At 57.5% G+C, this 22326-nt stretch overlaps 1 protein-coding gene across 1 annotated transcript in view; it reads right to left on the bottom strand.

The window, feature by feature from the left end:
* The window catches only part of Ncor2 (nuclear receptor corepressor 2), a 137025-nt gene that overhangs the window by 69989 nt on the left and 44710 nt on the right, over positions 1–22326 (bottom strand). The window contains exons 7-12 of the mRNA XM_059249863.1: positions 19226–19282; positions 14233–14285; positions 7887–7953; positions 3869–4041; positions 2747–2840; positions 701–879 (exon numbers count right to left, since the gene is read on the bottom strand). Of these exons, the coding sequence (XP_059105846.1) occupies positions 701–879; positions 2747–2840; positions 3869–4041; positions 7887–7953; positions 14233–14285; positions 19226–19282 (623 nt within the window). The remainder of the gene's footprint in view (positions 1–700; positions 880–2746; positions 2841–3868; positions 4042–7886; positions 7954–14232; positions 14286–19225; positions 19283–22326) is intronic.

Genomic DNA, 22326 nt, shown 5'->3' on the forward strand with positions numbered 1-22326 from the left:
CCTCTCTGAGGAGGGGGCTCTGCCTCTAGGTGGAGTGTTCGTAGGACACTGTTCCAAACACCACACCATGAGACCCACCACCTCTTCGATGGTCCCCAAAAGGGGAGATGTCTCCTTCTGCCTAGACACCACACCTCAGGTCCTCACCCTAAGCTGAAAAGCTCTTCCTTCACCCAAGAGCTCCACACTCATCTCCCCCCTGAAACTCTCACCCAGAAGCCTCCCAGGGTTTCCCTGTGTAACAGTCCTGGCTGTCCTGGAACTCACTCTGTAGACCAGGCTGGCCTCGAACTCGAGATCTGCCTGTCTCTGCGTCCCCAGTGCTGGGATTAAAGGTGTGGCCACCACACCCAGCTGAGCTTCATCTCCTACACACCCTGTTCCTGCTGGATGAAGCCCTGGCTTCCAGCTGGACAGCAGCACCCTGCCTCCACCATACGCAGCTCAGTGGCCCCGTTGGGTGTGGACACCTCTCTGAGCCCACGTAGGGGGACCTGCCTGGCTCAGTGCTGTGGGGACTACGGAGGCACAAATCCATTACCTAAAGGAGACAAGGACATGCTTCCCATGGAGACGGAGGCAGAGACAGAGGCCAAGGGCCCCGGTGTGCCGCTGGAGCAGGGAGGGTTCTGGACAGACTGTCCCTGTGTGAGGACAGAGAAGAGGCAGGCAGGGAGCCCAGGCAGCCGGGGACACTCACTTCTCACGGAAGGTGTCCCGCTCCTGCTCACTCCACATGTTGGTAACCTGGCGGTCCTTGTACACCTTCATGGGGTCGTCCATGAGCCCATTCATGTTGATGAACTTGATCCTCTGCTGGTCCGCGTCATATAACATGGGCGGGATCACTGCCAGCTGACGCATCTGCTTCTCCAGATTCTGCAGGAGAGCAGAGGGTGGGGTCAGAGGGCGAGTGCAGGGCCTAGCAGGTGAGGGACGGATGTCTCGGCCCTCGGACATTCCTGGGGGGAAGGGGGGAGATGATGAAGATGATGATGATGATGAATTAAAAGCCAGCAGTGGCTGGCACTGGTGAGGATTTAAAGGTGTGGGACAGCGGGAAGGCAGAGCTGTAAATTTAGTTCAGAGCAGGAGGCCTCATCTGCAGCAGGAGAGGCCATGAATCTCAGGGCCATGAAGGAGTGTAATAAACACTGTGAGGGCAGGGACAGGGCACAGCCCAGCCCGGCTCCACGCACTCATGGGATGGCACATGTCTGGTTCGGAGCCAAGAATCCAGGGCACAGCCCAGGGCATGCAGAGGGCCTAGCCACCTTCCTGCCTAGCCCTCACAACCAGGACTTTCCATCATCCCCTGGGGACTCGGCCTGCCCTGCCCTTCTGTGGCTGCCTCGCCCGGCCATGTTAGGGAAATTCCGCTGACTGCCAAGTGTCTCCTGACCAGCACTTTCTGGTTCTGACCCAGACTCTGCCTCCAGCCTCGCTCTGGTAATGGCTCCCCCAAGGGGAGCTTGTGTGGCTAGGACCCAGGGAAGAGTCCAACGCATAGGTGGACAGAGCCACCTCCATCCTGCTTCCAGAGGAAATTAAGGCCACATCCACATCCTAATGCTGATGGAGCCGCCACATCGGTGGGACAGGTATTGAACCCAGCCGCATGTTCGCCAGCGAAGACGGCCCCATGGCTGCAGCTGGTGGCTTTTCGAGTTCTGCTTTCTGTCCACAAGAGGAGGGGAGGTTTTCCAGCAGAACTACGGCAAAAGGACGTAACTCCAAGGCCAGGCATGTGGGGGTGCTACATTGCGGTGGGGTGCAGGCCCCGAGCTGGTCAGGCTGCTAGGTGCTCGGGGCTGTCAGTGTGCACAAGAAAACAACGTAAGCAGCCAATACCGGGTGCATGCCCAGCCCAGCTCTGGATGGAGAGGGACTCAGCCCAGAGAACAGCTCTAAGGGTCGCTCGACCACTACAAAGGTGTCACTGGCTGCTCTGTCCAGCACCCCGTCTTAGTTTCCATGTAAACAGCCTCAAGGGGTTCGTGGGCAAAGGGGTGTACAGCCACTTCTAGCTGCGGGCAGAGCTACCGGGAAGGAAGCAAGGATCCTGGCACATGGCGTGCTGGGTCCACTGTGGTGCTGGCCATGGGGACAAATGTCACACTGGACACCTGGCCCACAGACCAGAAAGGGACAAGCCCAAATAGCCCCTCACTAGGGATGAGCATCTCTTTTGCTTCACGGCCTTCTCTGGCTGGGATGGTGAAAACAGGTTGGGGTCACCAATACTGGCACTGGTGTCTAGGCGTCCCTGGGAGGACCCAAGGGACAACAGGCTAGAAGGCAGGTCCTGTAGGATGGTCCTCAGCTGGCCCCACCTGACCCCACTGATGGGCTCGCCTTCCAGTTCTGCCAAGGTCATAGCATGAAACGTGGCAATGAGAGAAGAGTCCCTGTCCCCCAACCCAGCTTCCGGTGTCCACTGTGGACACCAGAGGCTGCACGTCGGTGACCTTCGCCAGCTCTGGCCTGCCAGGCCACCTTCCACAGTTTGCTGGGATCTCTGCACTGTGGGGACAGGCATGGCCTGGCATGGCCACTGGTTGCTGGTGTGGCCACAACACCCCACACCGGGTCTGACCCATGTCCACCACCAGCCTCTGGACTGAAAGCATCAGGGTAGCTTCCTTTCCTGCTGGCACCTGCCTGCTGTGACATGGACCACACGTAAGGGACACGAAGAGGGACACGCAGAGGCAATGGGCTGCCTATGGCGTCACAGTGGACTCACCTCTTGCTCAGACAAGCCATCAATGATCTCGGAGACCTCATGTTCACTGCGGGCAGCTGACATGGAGAGCCCGCTGCCTCGCTGGCCCACCCTGCTGAAGACCAGAGGGACACAGTCAGGATCAGCCATCCTACTGAGAGGCTAGGCCAGGTCCATGGGGCAGAACATTCTAGAGGTGAATGGGGAGGGGGAGGTCAGGGCTAGGCCTCCCACCCTCACATCTGATCACAGGCTTGGAGCCCAGAGAGGCTGGGGAGCCCCTCGGGAATGCCAATCCCCGAGGCTACGGGGTAGCAGCCCATCTCCCGTGAATCACTCTGACAAGGCACAGGAACCCAGTGTTGCCTCCAGCCTGAGGGTCAGGCGCAGGTCTCTGGGCCTCAGGTCAGCTCCTGAAACCCATGTTGCTGTGGGTCGGGGAGACAGGCCTGAGGAGCCTGACCACACCCGCCTAGCTTCATTTGTTGAGAACAGCCCAAGGTTTCTGCCCTTGTTGCTACAGTGGGGACAAGCACCCACCTTGGAGCTGGATGAAGCCATCACCCACACAAACCCCCCTAGCCGAGTCTCGCTCAGGAGCTTCAGGGGGTGTGGGATGGAAGGAGCAGGGACAGTACGAGTGTCTGGGCCCATCAGGTGCTAAGGGTCCCTAGCTCTAAGGATGAAGCCCTGTGATGCCACTCTGTGACACAGGCCACCAGGTGCCCACATGGACCAGCGCAGCACGGACCTCCACACGTACTGCCCCCTGCATGTGTTCTCTCTAACGCAGGCTCATCTCTTCACCCCTGCATGCACCATTCACTGTGGAGCCTTTACTTACTTCTGCACGCACCCCTGCATGTGTTCTCTGACATGGGCTCACTCTTGCACCCTGCCCTCACCTCTGTGCCCTCACTTCTGCGTGCATGCACCCCTGCATGTGTTCTCTCTGGCATGGGCTCATCTCTTCACCCTCACCCCTGCACATCCTCACCCCTGCATGCACCATCCACTATGGAGGAGCCCTTACTTCTGCATGCACCCCTGCATGTGTTCTCTCTGGCATGGGCTCATCTCTTCACCCTCACCCCTGCACATCCTCACCCCTGCATGCACCATCCACTGTGGAGGAGCCCTTACTTCTGCATGCGCTCCTGCAGCTCCCGCTGCTTGCGGATCTCCGGGAACTGTTTCTCGTAGTACTCCCGCACCTTGCTCTCCTTGGCCCTCCTCCGCGGATTGTTCTCAATGCGTTCTACCTTCTTCTCCCATGCCTCCATGAGCTGGTCATAGCGCTGGCAGAAGCGCTGCTCCTGTGGGGGCATGGCCAGAGGGCGGCATGCTGGTGAGGGCCAGAGCCTGCCCACCGTACTCACACGGACAGTCGGGAGACAGACGGGAGCAGACTTACTCCGACAGTCACAGAACTCATGGCCCCTGGGAAGTCATGGGTGCCCCATGGATGCTATGGCCTCTCCTTCCCCAGAGCCACGTCTCCTCTGCAGGGGCCTCACCCGACTTGGAAGCCACCAGCCCCTCCAAGTTATTCTCTCAGTCGCACAACCAAATGAGAAACAGCCCTGGACCAAGAAGCTGGGGCTCATGCCCTTTGCTCACACCAGCCGCGATGGACACAGTACAACAGATCAAGCCAGGTCCCACCACTTCAGGAAGTTGTCCTGGGCAACATGGCTTTGTAGAGCTCTTGTGGCCCAGGAAAGGAATCCCCAGGGAGCATCTGCTTTCTAGGCAGTTCCTTGTCCCTGGTCTGTGATGTGGCCACACTCCCCAAACCCTAGCAGACATTGGAAAGAAGGTTCTGCCCTCCTCTGCAGGATGAGGAAGTCCCCCGCCCTGTCTAACCACCGAGGTGCCTGCTGCATATCTCCCAACCAGTCAGAGCACACCCACATGCCCTCTGCATATCCAAGGAGACCATTTCAAAACCCCACCTCTAGCAGCCACAGGAGGGCAGGAGACATGGTCATAGAATACCCCGGCCATGTTCTTGCGCCCTGATACTGCCAGGGTGTGCTTAACCTCTGACCCAGAGCACCCCGTGCCTGTGGTTCAACAAGAGGCGAACAATGATCAGGGGTGTGGGACCCCAGCTGAGGAAACAGGGGCGGACACTACAGTCCAGCCGAGGCCTCCTGGCTCCCACCCAGAGGCCCAGGGGAAGAAGAGAGAACACTCTAAGACCAGACAATGGGGACAGCACAGGGCACCAGAGCTGACGTCAGCCAGCTGCCCGCTGAGGACCTGGGCTGTCCCATCCATACCTTGCAGACAAACAGGGCCCCAAGACCTCAAGAGTACCCACATACTCCACAGCCCCAGGCACCAGCACAAAACCCCAAGCAGCTCCCCAGGAAGAGGCTCCGTCTAGATAGGACAGTCTCTCCCCAGGTCTAACCACAATGTGGCCTGCTGTAGTCTGTGTCTGCACCTACCGGGTGGTGTGTGCACCTGGTCCAGAGGGGCCAGGATCCACTGACTGCCCCTGTCCAGGGACACTGCTCACAGGGAGTGGGGCAAAGCTTGGTCAGGGAAGAGGCAGACCTCTTTCCGTCAGCCCCCGCTGGGTGGAAACAGGTCTCCAGCACACTTGGCCCTGCAGGAAGGAGTGAGGCAGGCTCCTCTCTGGCTAGCACCAAGAACTCCCAGGGACCAGCTCTAGCCCTGGGGTCCAACTCATGATGAGGCGAGAGGGGAGGCCCATGGCTCAGCCTCTCCAGGCCTTGCGGGAAAATGAGAAAGCTCTTCGCCAAGCCGCAGCATGGAGGCCTTCCCTCCCTAAGGTAGGCCAGCTGGGCCGCAGAGCCTCCCGGCTCAGAGGCTCTCCCCTCACCTCTAAAAAGCACTTCCCTTCTCCTCACAGCCCCCGGAGCAATGGAGAATTTCTTTATGACCCTAAGCTCACACCAAAATCTCCTCCACTTCACTGGCTCCTTCCAGGAGCTGTGGGGACCTCTGACCTGGGACATCAGACAAGGCTAAGGCTGGAAGCTCAGGGCTGACTGTGGGTGGCATTCAGGGGTGACACAATGGGGTGGCAGGATTGTAGGGGGTTGAGCGGACTCCCAAGCCGGCCTTCTCCTCACCCAACAGCAGCAAGGGCCTTTGTTCCTGTGGTCTGAGCATGGTGATCCCGGAGCTGACCAGCCTGGTCCTAGGATGTGGGTAATTTCATCACTACACTGTTACCCTTCTCTGTGGCTGAGAAGCCTGACGGTGCACAACATGGTCTGTACTAACAGCGTGTTTATCAATTGTGCCCCCTGTGCTGAGGATGAACCTAACAGTCCTCTACAGGATGCCTTGGGCTGGCTCCTGCCCCAGGTCCTTTGCACCTGCCATGCCCTCACTCAGCAAAAGATCTGCACATGACTAGCTTGCCCTTTCTCGCTCCCTGTATCTCGGCATGGCCACTCCTCCTCTGCTGCCCGGGACCCCTTCCCCTCCCGAGCTTATCTGAAACCTCGTTTTCTGCCCCCCCAATTCAGGGCAAGAGCTGCCTACCCAGGAGGGTCTGAACACAGACTCGGGAAGCAGGCAGCCAGGTGCCAATCCAGACCTTACTACTTCTCAGCTGTGTGGCATGGGGCACGTGACCTAACCTCCCTGTCTCAGCTTCCCCGCCTAAAATACGGGGCTGGGAAGACAAACCCACCTCATGGGACGACACGCACTGCTGAGGGAAAACTGCTGGAGTGCAAAGCTGTGCCTAAAACTCCGTTCCCGAAGCCCATGCCCACGCAACCTGAACCACCACACAGAGTGGGCATTCAGTGACCACAGCTGAAGGCACCTAACTGGTAACCACCCTCCATCTTTCCACCCACAATTCCAACTCAAGCATCATCACCCCACTTCAATGTAAATAGCGCTTAGTTGCCACCTTCTGTTTACTACATACCCGCAGGCTCTAGGCACCACTGAGCAGCCCTGCCATCCCAGTAGTACGAGTAGTACCAGGCTGTCGTGACTGGGAAAGGAGGCGGGGACCATCTTGCGGCCCCATCTTGACATGGCCCAGGAAGGGTCGGGTGCAGGCGAGCAGAGCCTGTGAAGCCAGCCTGCACCCTGCCTGCCTTCTCTGCTCTCCTCAGTTAGCCATCCTTGCCGCCCCCCGCCCCCTGCCCCCGCCCCCCGGGCTGTCTCCCAGCAGCCCCCAGTTTGAGTGGAATGGATGACACCAGTCAAAGCCTGACCCTGGTTCAGAGCTGGCATGGGCTCATGCCTAACCAGAGCCCGCATGCAGAGCCCCGGCAGGGTGACGTTCCCTGGACTCAGGACCACAGGGCAGACGGTGTGGACATCCTGAGGCAGGAAGCTGAAGGCATGGAGGGAAGGACTGACTGAACCACCCCCGATGTCGGCCCCACAAACTACTTAGCGACACAGCTCCAGGGTGATGGCAGGGTGTCTATCACTCCCACCCTGGCAGCTGGGGTGACGACAGAGACCTGGCCTCCATCCCTCAGCCCTGGTCTCCCTGGGTCAAAGCGCAGCTGCTCAGGGTCCCTCACATGGCTCACCCTGCTTCAGGAAGCAGGACCACCGCCCACCACCACAGGCCAGGGGCCCTGCTGCTTTCCAATGGCTACTTTTTCCAGAAGCCTGGACCTGGCTGGGGAAGGGGAGGCTCGTTTCTCAGGGCCCTGCCGCCTCCATCTCTCCCTAAAGCTGCCCTGGGCACAAAAGCCCGTGAATTCAAGACTCCCTTCTTAGCTTCAGGAGCTGCCCCATCCCAAGGCCTGGGAAAGGGGGTCAGGAGCCCCACCCAAAGCCCCAGCCACCACAGCAGCTGTCGCCTCGATGGCTCATCCACAGCATTCTTCCATGACCCAGACGTCCATCCCAACAGCTGCAGAGTCAACAGGGACCTCAGGGTCTGGCTAGCATGGCCTGAAGAGGCCCTGACTCTCGGATGGCCGTAGGGGCACGGGACCTCATCCATGGGGGCACCAACGGAAGAGAGGGGACAGGGATGCGCCTTGGAGAACGGCAGAACGGAAGCGGAACTCACACACTGCTTGCCCATGGTGTTGAGGGGACAGAAGACCTACTGATTTCCTGTGACATGCAGGAGACGGGGTGAGAAGGACTCACCCACTGTTTGCACGTGGCATGGAGGGGACAGGACGGGACTCACCCACTGCTTGCGCGCGTGGTTCCTTCGCTTGAAGTATAGGATCAGCTTCTTCCGCATCGCCTGGTTTCTGGGGAGCACAGACAAGGGTCAGAGATGGCAGGTTCTCAGCAGGAGCCTGAACTGACCAGCACGGGTCCCTGGACAGATGGGAGCCCACTCCCCCGACTTTCCCAGAGCCCAGCTTGCCCCACAGAGCTCCCGGTACTCTCTCCCCATCCCTTCAGCCCCGACACTTGCCAACCTGCTCCATCCTCATCCTGCTGAGACGCAGCCGCGGGTACCAACCAACCAAGCTCAACCCCTGAGCCCCTTGCTACCCGGACAAGGCATGTGGCCTGGGGACCCTGTCCTATGAGCAGCTAAAGGTATCAAGGGGTCTCCAGCTCAGGGTAGACAGCCAGGCTCCACTCAGCACAGAGCAAGCAGCTTGACCACACAGGCCACAAGGTTCTATAAGTGCTACTGAGGCAAGGGGTGGGGAATTCTGAGAGGAGGAGAGAAAAAGAAGGGCGGGGACGTGGGGAGAGGGACAGGGAGAGAGAAACCGGGAGGAGAAGAGAGAAGAGAGCAGATTTACCTCAGAATGGACACAGATTTGGAAAACGGAGGGGGAGGGTAGACAAAAGACACAGGCAGGCAGGAGCGTTCAGACCGGAAAGGAGCAGAAATCCTGAGGCAAGACACAGCAGCTATAGGATACGGGACTCCATGTACCCCACCCCACCCCACCACTGAGCAACGGACACCTCAACACCCTCCTACTCCCTCCAACCACAATACACAGAGCCAGGTGCCGAGAACAGCCTCTGGGCCCTGTGGAGACACAGACAGGCCTTGGGGAACCGAACTCTGCCTCTCCAACCTGACCTCATAGCTACATCACGTTTCTGGTGAGGGATCCCCAACTTCCCCATATTGCCAGCATGTCCCCAGTCCACCATTGCTGGGAGTCGCCTTGGAATGAGAGTCTGGAGGTCCCATGCCTGTGACCTCTGTGACCGCAGCTGTGGCTTGGTGGGTCGAGTGCTAGCCTAGCAAACACAGAGCTCTGGGTTCTATCCCCAGCATCACACGAAAACGGGAGCGGTGGTCCACAGTGGGGAGGTAGAGGCAGAAGGACCCAAAGTTCAATTATTCTCCACTGTATAGGGAGTCTGAGGAGATTCTGGGCCAAGGGGAAGTAAGGGCAAAGGGGCCAAGCGGTGGGGGGGTAGGTGGGGGATACACAGCCACCTCCTATCGGAAGAATGGAGCTACCACCAACCCTGATGCACTGGTGTACAAAAAACCAGAAACTTCAGCGGAGAGACAAGGGGAAGACTTCCGCGAATAGACTGTGAAATCAGCCGGCCTACTGGAAACAGACACGAATTGGAGCAAAGGGAGCTGAGGGGAGCTGGGCTCCAGGGCTTGAAGGGCAAGATGAGGTTCAGGGAGGGTCTGGCCCCAGCTGTGCCAGGGAACAGTAAGATGGAGGCCCACACATGCCCGGTCAAGCTGGGGGCAGGGTGTTAGTGTTGCCATGCTACTGTGGCAAAGGAGACCAGCCTAGTCTACTTGTGGACAAAGCGATGTGACTGTCTGAGGTTGCCAGGCCAGGGACATATGGAATGAATCTCTCAAGGGCTTGGCTGTATGACCCTGGAGAAAATTTTTGGCACCTCCACAGCAAGACCAGAGACATACTCTCAGGAAATTGAGTTCTGATCAACTGTAACCTGAGATGGATGGTGGGCCGGATACAGGGAAGTAAGGAACGTCCTTCTAGGCCTGAGGGACCTGAGGACCAAGGCTGCCTGCTGGCAGAGATCGAGTAGGTACACAAAGCCAGTAGCTTGGGAATACCAGGAGGCTGCTAACCCAGGCTGGGTGGTGGCTGTCCAGCCCCATCTGGTGCTCTGAGACTTGTCTGTCATCCAGCCATGGACACTCCGGATGGTCCTGCAGTGTCTGGCGGGCTCCTGCACTGCCCTCCTCCAGCACGCCCTGAGGGCTGCCTTCTCTCGCCCCTAAGGCCAGATCCCCAGTACAGGTGGCGGGTTCCCTGGCATTAACTCGGCAGCCGCCGACACTTTCCAGGGCAAGGCAGAGGAAGTGAGCGGCGCACAGGCGACCTCCACAGGTCTGCAATCACCCACACCAGGAAGCCAAGCATGAAATTAACTTGAAAGTCATGGCCAGGCATGCAGGCAGCGAAATTAAAATGACAGGGGCCAGGTCCCCAGGGAAGGGAGACTTCCCACCTCAGCAATTACAGCCGACATCCAAGGAGCAGTGGCAGCTCAGCTCCCTGGGTGGCAGAGCTCCCCACCGACCCCTGGATCAACCTCACTGTCCTTGTCACAGCTGTCACACTCCACGTGAGTACTGAGCTTGCCCATCTCCCCCACTTCAAGTGGCGACTCGTTCACGGCTGTCTCCCAGGGACAGATAGATATACAGACACACGTTTGGGGAATGAGGACTGGATGAATGAGGAGTATCTTTCTCTATGGTCAGGGACTCAGGACAACAAAACTCCCAGCACCCTGCCCACACGCAGGGTACAGATGTGGGGTACTTGGGTGGGGGTGTTGACTCAGTGGGCCCAGGGCTAGTCCCACCTTACAGAGGCTGAGACAGAAGTCCTGCTCTGCAGCACTCACAGTGCAGATCTTGGCCAGTGATGGCCCAAAGTCTCCTGCCTGCCACATGAGAAACTAAAGACACCAGACCCATGGCACTCTTGGATCGCACACCTCCCGGTGGTGGGCCGCTCACCACCTCCACCAGCAGCTCTGACAACATTGTTTTATGCTAGGCAGCCCAGGCTAGCCTCAACCTCATTTCTTACAGTCACAGCCTCCTGAGTGCCGGGACCACAGGCACACCCCCAACCTGACACCACTCAGAGTCTCCACAGCGATGTGACTCCAAAGGTCCTGGCTCCACCTTCAGGGAATTCTCATTTCCCCTAGTGACCCCCCACCCCAAGGAGCTGAGCGTCCTAGATCTTCCTCACCTAATTAGGCAGTAGCCCCAAAGGCCCTCAGGCCTCAGCAAGGGCCTTATCCCTGCAGGCCTGGGAGTTCCTGACACTTCACCTGGGTCACACAGCTACCGCCTTCCAAGCGGCTTCCGGGGCCTGAGCCTCTTCATGTCATGGAGCATGCCACCCAGAGCCCCTCTGGGAATGGTCTCAGTCTAGAGGAAACCACCCACACCTTCAGAGCTTGGACTCTGCATCCCACCCCGGGACACAGATAGGAGCCAGTGGGTCAGCCCAGCCCCCCTCTGTGAGAACTATCCAGACAGGGAAGAGGCACACAGAAGACTAGAGGCGTCCTGGACCAGGTAGAAATGAAGAGACAACAAGATTCCCGAGTGATGATGCACTGTTTGACCCATGCTGACCAGCTCACACCTCAGAGGCCAAGTAAAAGCCTTTCCAACTTTAAAGGGTGAATGGTATGCAAACTCTGTCCAAAAGCTGCTTTAAAAAAAAAAAAAAAAGCAAAAAAGCCTAATGATGGTGACACACACCTTTAATCCCAGCACTCAGGAGGTAGAGGCAGGAGGATCTCTGAGTTCGAGGCCAGCCTGGTCTACAGAGTGAGTTCCACAACAGCCAGGGGCTACACAGATTAACTCTTGTCTCAAAAATACATCAACAAAAAGCAAACAAACAAGAGAAAAAAAAAGGAACAGATGCCAGGACCCCTGTGTCCCAGCTCCAGGTTTCACTGTCCCTGACTCAACCACAGCCACACCTGGGCAGCAGGAATGGAGTCAAGAGCTTCCAAAGGAGCCAATGGCCACAGCTGAAGTCTCTTGGTCCCCAGTAAGTAATGGCACTGTTTTCCCAGTCAAAAGGTGGCTTTGCGTTATCACATGTTGCCCAGCCCTGGCCTGGAAACCGTGGACCCCATGCCCTAACCCTCCATACCTCACCGCCCATAGCTCTTCAGGGCTTTCCCACGGTGTCCCAGGCCCTTTCTCCCAGTGGCCACCAGAGAGAACCTGAAGAGAAACTCCCAGCACAGCACGTCCCCCACTAAAGGCCGCGTCTTTGCAGCCGGTGACCAGGCCGGAAGGACAAGCAGCAGCCTCCGCGGCCTGACTGATCCTGCCTGGGGCTGCGGCAGTCTGCAATCACTCAGCACGGCCGCGGGACCTTTGCACTGCTGGTCTCATCTGCCTGGGATGTTCCACGCGGCCCAGCAGCTGCAGTCTTCAGCCAGCACGTCCTGCCCCAGGTCTCTGGCCAGAGTCCCTTCCCCCACCCACCTCCTGTCACTCCGTTTACTCTCAGGACTTCTTTACAGAGAAGGACTATGTAGATTTAGCAGGGCAACGTTGAGCCGGGCAACAGTGGCCGTGCCGTTAATGGTGCCTACAACAAGCCCCAGCGCTGTAAGCATGAAGCGGCTCATAATGCACTCATGTATGAACTTGCTAAACAGGAAACTGACTGTCTATTTACAAAAGCTCACGCCCTCGGAGCTGTATTTAAGACTTACAGCTAGAACTGTCCGGCTGGGTGGTCGCCCCAACCAGTGTAAACTCAAGACCAGAGCACCCCCTCCTCTTGGTTCGTTTTGTCTTTACATGTTTGGTTGTTTGTTTAAAGCTACTGGGGTCTTACTTTGTAGCCCTGGCTACTTTTTACTCACCAACCTCCTACCTCTGCCTTCAGAGCACTGGACCCACAGGCCTACGGCACCACGCCCAGACAGATCCAGTGTCTAATAGAGCCATAGGGCATCAAAGAGACCAATTCCATTTCTATCCTGGTAAATGGAGTAACAGCTTAGCTATGGCCAACGTCACCTCCACTGCCCAGGGCACATACCTCTACGGCTTGGATCCATGGCTGTTTCTCTAACCTGGAACATCCCATGACTCTCCCTACGAACATCACTTTGTTTAAGCAATAAAAGCTTTGCAAAATCACTGGCCTATTACGTGATCATCAGCTGCCTGAGCTACATATGGCAGCACATCCTGGAATCCCAGAACTCAGGAGGTTCCAGGCTAGCCAGGGCCACCCACTGAGACCTTGTCCCCACACATGTAAGAAACCCACCCCACAAGTGTCAGGGGCATGAAAGTTGGGCTGGACAAGCCTCACGTGAGGAGAGATTTTCTTTCTTACTGAACCCCTTACTTTTCTCTGATGCTCACCCATAAACAGAGCAAGGAATAGGCCCATATTGTCTAAAGTCCATGGGGTGAGGCTAGGACCTGAAAACATCAGCGAGTGAATGAGCGAGCGAGCGAGTGAATGAATGAATGAATGTCCCAGTAGCCAGGCTTGGTGGCACATGCCCCCTGACCCTAGAGCAAGTGTGACAAGGCCCTACAACGGCCTGTCCCCGCCCCTCTTCCACAGCCCCTCTCCCCATGGAGACCAGCCAGCTGGGCAGGCCACACACAGAGAGGAGAAGAAGGACCCTGGGCCCTGGGCAGCGAATGGACCACAACCAACAGAGGCAGCCATGGCAGCAGCTGGGCCCAACACCGCGGTGCTGGGGCAGGGCCCGCAGGGTCGGTAAGCATGGAAAGATACTCTGGGAGACACAAGAGGGTGGCCAGGGTGTGACCACACACAACTCCAGAAGCCACACAGGGCCCTCCTAGAGCCCAGCATCAGTGACACTTGAGAACCAAGGAGACACTGGCTTCCAGGACACTGACCAGATCTCTGTATCGCCACCTACGGAGTCCACCAAGCCACACTCCAAAGCCACCAGCCAATACCTGTGAGCACCCACAGTGGCAAACTCAACTATTCTAACCATCCATCCCTAACACCCTCACCCCCAGCCTTCCCCACACCTAATACACCACCCATGTGCTCCAGGAACTTCTGCCTTTAGTTTCTGGGTAGTGATGTCTTTTCCACAGCCCACTGATGGGAGCTACTCCCATTAAAGCATCCCAGGAAGCAGGCCACCTTCCAGCAGTTCCACCCCCCACCCCACCCCCACAGCAGGACACCAGCCTCAGACCCCAGCACAGCCTGGCATCCCTGATGCACCTCATTGTATGGTGCCTAAGAGACATTATCTCCCCCCTGCCTCCATCTGGGGAAAGGCCCATCACTGAGACATGGCTCGTGAAGCTTCTGGAAGCTGCTTCGGACACCGAGTGGGCTCCACAGCGGTCCACAGCTAACGCTCCCCTCTGCCCAGCCTGTCTCCTGACACCATGGCCTCCTGCCTTCCGTCTCTGTTCCCAATCTGCCACTCCCTCTGCCCCGGGCCTGCTCTGAGCCCAGCTTGGCTCATCCGGGGACTTCCGCCCAGACTGCCACCTGTCTCCCGATCCCCAGGACTGGGCTAGCCCCACTGCAGCAGTGACTCACATTTTGATGTTTTCATGGTACTGGCGTGTGTCGGATGGCTGGTTGTACAGAGGCTGCAGGGGAAGAGAGAAGTATGTCAGAGACGGATGGGGTAGGTGACAGGTGGCACAGTGTCACCAGCCACGCACCCTCAGCCCCAGCACCTGCAGTACTAGCACCACTAGCTGTCTGCTGGCTGAACAATCAGGGACACAGGGACACAGAGGACCTGCCCAGGAAAAGGCTGGAACTGCTACAGGGCCCAGTTGTGGGGACCAGGCTAGGCCCCAACCTAGGCAAAGTAGTTTATCTGCAAGATCCTTGGAGTTGGCTTGGCATCTAGATCACCATGGAAACCCACAGCCCTGGTGCTAACAAGGCCTTTTCCCTGGACCACAAAGAGCATAACAAGCCAAGAGTGGGAAGCTGCGGGCAGCGGGTGGCAGGCACAGACAGACACACAGACTCTGCAGAGCCCAGCTACAACTGCTAAGAAGTGACCTCTCCCCACTGGCCTGCAGCAGGCCACCGAGGCCTCTCCTCTGGACAGAAGAAGCTGGCCTGAGATGCCAGATGCCCAAGAATCCTGGGTCGTGTACACAAGTGTGCACAGTGAGTGTCCACAGTGGTAGCAGATAGAAATCGGAGAAATGTCTGCCTTGTAAGGAACAAGGGTGGGCCTCGGGCTGAAGACACCATAGACTCCCTCAGCAGGGACCCACAAGCCAGGGCCACCTACATGGGAGAACGGAGCTTCAGAGCACAGCAAGAACAGTGGGCGGTCATGGGTCAGAAGCTGCACCAATGGTCTGTGTCCTCCATGTAATGGCTTCCTCTGTCCAAGGTACAGACCTTACACAGCCTGCTGGAGGGACGCGGAGAGGCCACAGATGGAGCAGGGACCCACCCACTACCTCTCAGAGGTCTCGGCTGGCTTCCAGATTGTAGAGACAAGGCCACAGGCGTCTAGCTCCTGAGCTTGCTGCTTTGACATAGACTGGTTGCTCACGTTGCAATTGCAACCCACTGCACAGATGGGAAGCTTGAGACCGGTGGCAAAACATGCCCACAGCCTGAACTCCACCCCATTCCCCCTGGCTGTATCCGGTTCCTGCTCCTTCTGTGTCCTTTCCTTACTATACACCCACACCTACAAGAGCTCTGTGATGTCCTGGGCCCCTGGGCAAGGTAGAGACACACGAGGTTCTGCGGGAGAACTTCCACAGGTGGCAGACACAGCACTGGACCAGTGTGGGAACCACACCAGCCTCCTGCCCCTGATAGGCCCCTACTGCTCAGAGATGAGGCAGGTCACCTGCAGCCAGGCTGGCATCATGGACACCAGTTCTCGCACCCCATGGCGACTCACCAGGGGCCCAGACAGACTCAGCTGTTCTCCTGGTGACAAGAGGCCATGGACTAGCACCTCACATGGGCGCACAGCCTGAAATGAGGAAGCATCCCTACCCTAGGAGGGGAAGAATGGATAAGGTAACAAGACCAGCAGTCAGACTCACTGCAGAACTGCCCTAGTGAGGAGGAGGGCTCTGACACTGCTGAATGAAGAAGGTTGTAAGACCACGTCTCAGGAGTCAGGGCCCCGATGAAGATGCTCTTTCCTGGCACTCAGGGAAGCATCATTTGAGCCGTTGTGTTCCCCAGATGCCATTAAAACAAACGTCAGTATGAATGACCTCAGACTCCAGGGACAGATAAGCCTGGATTTCCTCATCTAGAAAATGGGTACAGAGCAGAGAAGCCACCTCACACGATGTGCGAATAGCCCAGAACATTCCAGATGTACTGACAGGTTTGCCATTGTTTGGTTTTAAAGATGGAGAAAAGCCCTACTGGGACAGGAAGGGGTGGAGGCCACGATCACTGACCCCAGCACAGGGCAGTGAGCAAAACATGTTCCCAGCGTGAGAGGACAAAGGGAACACCCACACCCGAGAGGGCAGCAGGGGACAGACCCCAACCCACCTTCCAGGGAGTGGGGACAATGCTGGGGCCCTAGGCACTGAGAGGCTCTGCTGCCCCAATGAACACCTTGTAGGGAAACCGTAATGGGGACTCAGCACTGGGTGACCACCCTGAGGCCATCTTCACAGGGGCCGAGGACTGGACCTGGGGAGGGACAGGGACACCCGGTGGCTTGCACTCTGCTGCAGCGAGGGCGTAACTGCCCTCCTCATTAAAGACAAATGGTTACAGCTGCACATTGGAGCCCTGGGCAGCTGTGGGCGTGGGCACCCTTTCAGCCTGGCTACAAGCCAGCTTTGGTGTGACCAAGCTTCTAAGAGATGGAGTGACAGCCCAGCCCACAGGGACACTGAGCTCTCAGAATAACGCCTCAGAGCAGGAAGGAAGCAACTGACTCAGAGCTGTGCAGAGCAGAGGCCCCAGCATCCTGGCCCCAGCATCCCACCTGGCCAGCCTGGTCCCTGGCCAGCCTGGTCCCTGCCCAGCACAGGGCCCTCTTGGGACACACTGGGCTACGGGGGTCACGTACACAATGCCTACGTAGATCTCCAAACTATACCCTGGCTCTCAAGGCAGAATCTCTGAAGCCTCCGCCTCCCTCTGGGCACACGGGGCAAGATGGTCACTATTTTGTCTCTGCTATGCCAAGGTTTCCAGATGCACTCAGTAGCTGAAGAGGAACCTGACTGTCCTGGTTAACCTTGATTGTCAACCTGACACCACCTAGTGTCATCTGAGAGGAAAACCTGGACTGAGGAACTGCCTAAATCAAACTGGCCTGCAGGTATGTCTGGGGGGGGGATTGTCTTGGCTGTTAATTGATGCAGAAGGGCCAACCCACTGTGGGCAGTATCATTCCCTAGGCAAGTGGTCCTGGGTTGTATAAGGAAGATAGCTAAGCATAAACTTGTGAGAAAGCCAAAAAGAAGGGTCCTCCATGGTTTCTGCTTCAAGTTCCTACCCGAGTCCCTGCCCCGACTTCCATCAATGAAGGACTGTGACATAGAAGCTGAAATAAACCCTTCCCTAAGCTGCTTTTGGTCCAAGTGTTTTATCACAGAACTAGAATTCACGGTGGCCCAGTGACCAAAGCCCAGTCAGCAGCCCCCAGGCAGGTGTAGTACAATGTCAGCCCTGCATACACATGGCAGCCATTTGAAGACCTGGCCGCCCTCACAGCTGGCACACTCCTTCCCTTGTCTCTCTGTGTGACGCTGGGTAAAGCACCACCCTTCCTGAGCCTCTTCTAGAAAATGAGGAAGGTGGCAATACCCAAAGATCCAGCACAGCAAGGGCCCATCAGCAGGTGCACCCTCGCCACAGGCCGCTGACCTCCTCCCCCAACTCAGTCCAGATACCAAAACCTCCAGGGATCAGCTGCTGTGAGCATCTATCTCAAACAACAGACATTCCTTTCTCCCAAGGGCAAAGAGGTCATGGCACTCCCCTTTCTGATTATGTCCTCAGGCCCGACAGACAGACAGACAGACAGACAGACACAGACACACACAGACAGACACAGACACACACAGACAGACACACACACACACACACACACACACAGCCCCCTAAATCTATCTAGAAATAAAGAGGAAAGAACCTTGAGTCTGGACAGAATGGAAGAAAAAGGAAACAGAGCCAAGACACACTCACTAGTGGGAATATTCAATGGGGCAGCCACCTTAGAAACTAGCCAGGAACTTCCGTAGGCGAGAAAAACAGCACAGACACCAGCTATTCTACTCCTAGGCATAAACTCAAGACAGACAAATGCAGCTTGCTCCAGCTCTTGTCGGTGTGGCTTTATTCCCAGGAGACAAAAACCAAGGCCACTCAGTGTCATCAGTTGAGAATGGGAAGATAAAATGCAGTCCAGAAACAATGGAATATGATGCAGTCCTGAAAAGGGACGAAGCTACCAACACTGGCAGCAGTGTAGGAGAACAGGGAGCACCCGATGCTGGGGGTGGCCACCCAGGGCTGGGGGCGGGCGCCCGATGCTGGGGGCGGGGTGAGGCAGAAAGGAGAGAGAACAAAAGGCCACGGGCTGCATGGCTCCATTCAGAGGAAATAGCCAGAAGGACCAAGAGCAGCGACACAGGGCTCCTTCAGACCATGGTATAACAGGCAGAGAAAGGCTGAGCTGTGCAGTGAGAGGGTACGACTCAATGATAGTGTATGAAGGAAGCGAGAGCCCCCAGTGATGGAACAGCAGCCCTGCCCAGGCCCCAGGGGCAGGAAGGGGTCACAGAGCCCACCACAGGCAGTACAAGAGCTCAGTGCCCATCTGTCCGCCCCAGATTCTCTGGGAACAGGCGGTGTTAGGGTGCACCATGGACCCAGCCAAAAGGTCCCCTCTCCACAGCCTTCAGCAAGCACACAGTGCCCAGGACTCATCTATTCCCCAAGATGTAAAGACGCACATACTCCAGACCCACATGCATCCTGTGTACCAATGGGCCAGCAACACCCGCCGCCTGCAGCCGATATGAACCAATGCTGCACCATTGGTGCAGGTTTGGGCAGTGGGGGAGGGGGACCTTCTGCACCACCCACTCCAGCAGTTCCCCTAAGGCCTCAGCTGCTTCCCACCCTGCTGTGACACAGTTGAGCCCAGCAGGACGATGATAATGATCATTACAGTCTGTGGCCACCCTTCCCACCCCGGCAGGCACTGTCCCAGGCAGAAGCACTGAGCAGTCAAGAGTCCTACAGAGGGTTACACGGCCATCACGCTCAAAGAAGGGAATCCAGACCAGTCAACCGTGGGGTGGACTCTCCTGTGGGGCTAGAGCAGAGGGCAGGCTTCAGAGGCAGGGACAGGCTCACAGCCCAGCGGCCAGAGTTATCAGCCATCATCCTTATCAGGAGGTGTTGTTTCCTGCCTCCCCCTGGGGACAGTGCCTGGCAGTACATGACTTCCCCCACCACCTCCTCCTCCTCCTCCTCCCACTCCTCCTCCACCCAACACCTGCTGCCCGACGACCTCATTCCTCCACCCTCCCACCCTGCCCAGCCAAGCCTGGCTCACCAGCTCCACCTGGGGCCCCAGACCTTCCAGGATCCGATGCGCGGCCTCTGCCTTCTTCTGCGGGGCAAAGAGAAGGGTGGAATTAAAAGCGGACTCGGAGCAGACTGGTACCAGCGCCTCCGGGATGAGAGTAAAGCCCCATCTGCACGGAGGACCCCAGTCGACCCTGCAGGAGTCCCTGGTCCCTCCCAGGTTGGCGCTAGCTAGGGTGTCTGACCATGGCTAACCAGGCTACAGCCTCACCCGCTACCTTCTGCCGGGCTTGGATGCCTCAGGCGTCTGCTGACCTCAGAGCCAGTGCAGGCGAAGGGGATCACGGAGCCGTCTAGGATCCCGTCTCACAATAGAGTGACTATTTCTGGCCTCCATCCCCTCCCTTCACAAACCCAGGACTCATTAGGAAAACAGAAGCGTGCCGCAGAGGGCCCCATGGCTGTGGGGGCGCCCCTCAATAGGCTGGACCTCATCCTCTCAGGCCAACACATGAAGACAACATTGTGCCTCCTTCTGGCTGGCTGCCCAGACTGGGACCACCAGGCCCGACTCACAGGAAGCAGGGAGTGAAGGGGGGGCACAGGGACTGGAACGGGGGACACAGAAGCTGCTGGAGAAGCCTGAACCCATGTGCCAGAAAGCAGGGTGACCAGGGAGGCGCTGAAGAAAATTCAGGGTTCCACAGAAGTTACCATCATTACTCAAGAGCAGCACCCCTGCAGAGCCAGACAACCTCAACGCACCCACACCCAGCAGGGGCAGTGGATTGTGTGTGGGCTTAGGCTGGCAACCAGACTGACCTCTGCCTAGAGCTAGGGCCGTGGCACCCCACTTTTGGATCCTTTGTGCCGAGCTAGGACCCTGTGACCAACAGCATGATGGCGTGGCCAGGGCACAAGATCGGGGCCAAGGTCACATTGATACAGCTATGGTATCTGTGTTTTGTGTTTAGGTAAAAGGGGGGGGGGGGCACCACACACACAGGGGCCTCCAGGAACGTGTCTCACACAGCTGGAGCAGGGTCTTGGGTCTGGGGGTTCTAGGACCCTGTGCCCCGCAAACCATACCCACTAAGGTGGCCAGACCCACAGCTTGTATGAGGATGTGCTGCAAGGCCTCAGTAGCAAGTCTGCTGTCCCTCCTCGGGGACAGGGGACACCCCAGGAAGGGTGGCTGGGAACCCAGAGGCAGTGACTGTGGCAGCCCTACTCCCTCTCATACATACACTCCCCACCCCACCCCCACACACTCCTTCCCTCACCATCTTCTGCCACCCTGGGAGCTGAAGTTGCCACTCCCCCAGCTAAGATGGCTGGGGGCCCTGCCCTCCCGAGGCCCTGCTGATCCCAGACACCCAGATGTAGCCACTTCAGGCCCTCACACTTCTTTCCTGCTTGTCATGCTGTCCCAGACACCTGCCAGGCTCCCTCACCCAGAGAGGTCTCAACGTCCCCAAATCCCTGAGACTAACCATCCCCTCCTAACCTAGGCTGCCTGGTCTGCCCGCACACTAGACAGTGACAGGCATGGGGCCTCCAGGGAGGGAGCTGCCCTGCCAGGCTGAGGGAGCCCACAGAGGTTTCCTAGTGAGATCTGAGCTTGCTTTACCAGCATGGCTGCGTTAAGAAAATGACTGGACCACAGGCCTGGGTACCAGGTGTCTGAAAGGGTCTACACTTGGTTGTATCTAGCGGGGTGGGGGGGGGTGTCTTTTTGCCTCGCCCCTTTGCATTGTTATAAAAAGCCCTTTTGAATAAAGTTCTGGGCGGTGGGTTTGGACTCAGGCCCTCCCGAGGCTATCCTGTGTTTCTGTCTTTCCTCTCATTGTCTAAATACCTCTTTCTATCTAAATCTTTACCACTTCTCCCTGCTCAAGAGTACCCTGATCCTAAAAGTGGGGGCTGGTCCCCCACACCAGGCTCACCTCCCTGAACAGGACACAGAAGACAAGGCAGCAGCCTCATCCACCAGGCTTAACTGAGCCCCACACACCTGCTCCACAACAGGACCACAGGGCTCTCTTAGAGGACCTACAGTATAAGAATTTTAAGATTCATGCTACATACAGTGACTTGTCCTCCCAGGTCACCTCCTAGCCGGGCTCCCCAGATGCCCCACCACACTGGCACACAACAGGCACTTGGCCTACAGCCCTGGCCTACAGCAGGTTCCCAAACACTATTATCTCTCATCCTTATGTGGAGACAAGGCCAGCTCACTGTAGCCGCTGGTACATACTCATTAGAGCTGAGCCAGGTTCGCCCAAGGGTGAGCAGGGCAACTTGGAGTTCTAGTAGGCCAGCTTCAGGCTTGCAATGCCTGCTGGCCAGGACATCAGGTCACAGGGACACACCCCCAATCAAGGAAAGCAGACCAGCTCTGGAGACTGGCCCGGCCCCTGATGCCTCAGCTCTGACTGTGAGCACAGACATCTGAAGGGACCCTGTGGAGAAGGTAACTGGAGCCAGGGAGACACCCCTGCTTAAGGCTACCAGGTACATGCCCAGGTAACAAACAAGAAGTCTGGAGGTCCCTGGGCATCTTGTGGGATCCAGAGCCACAGAGCCAGAGACCCTGGGGTCAGGCGGGGCCGGCAAGTCCTCAACCACCACCACATACTGCACAACACCCTGGTGTCACAGGCCAGCCCCCACATCTAGATCAACACCCTCTGAGTGCACATATATGTCCAGATTGGACCCAGGCTGTGCACATAGCTACACACGTGCCAAGCAGACACGAGTGTATGCCGGGTAAATGCATGATGACCCCACGGGCCCACCCCAGCACCCCCACTTGCCACACACAGAGAGCCTTGGAGGTGAGCAGGTACAATAAGGAGAGCGTATTCTGAAGAGCAAAGGTGTAGTCCCTCCCATCCAGTCCCCCACCCCACCCCCCCTTACCCATCTTAGTCCCCTTCCCTAACTGTGACACACCCCTCCTCTGGCTGCTGCACCCGCAGCGGTGCTACCCACAAACTCCCAGGGAGGTGGAAAAGCCACCCGCTGGCCTTGAGTGCGGATGTGCTCCAAATGCACAAGGCCTTGGGCAGCCCTTGTCCTGCCTCTTTGCAGAGCCAGCGGGAAGGAAGGGGGATTAAAATT

The sequence above is a fragment of the Peromyscus eremicus genome, chromosome 23 (genome assembly GCF_949786415.1).
Source record: "Peromyscus eremicus chromosome 23, PerEre_H2_v1, whole genome shotgun sequence".
Lineage (NCBI taxonomy): Eukaryota > Metazoa > Chordata > Mammalia > Rodentia > Cricetidae > Peromyscus > Peromyscus eremicus.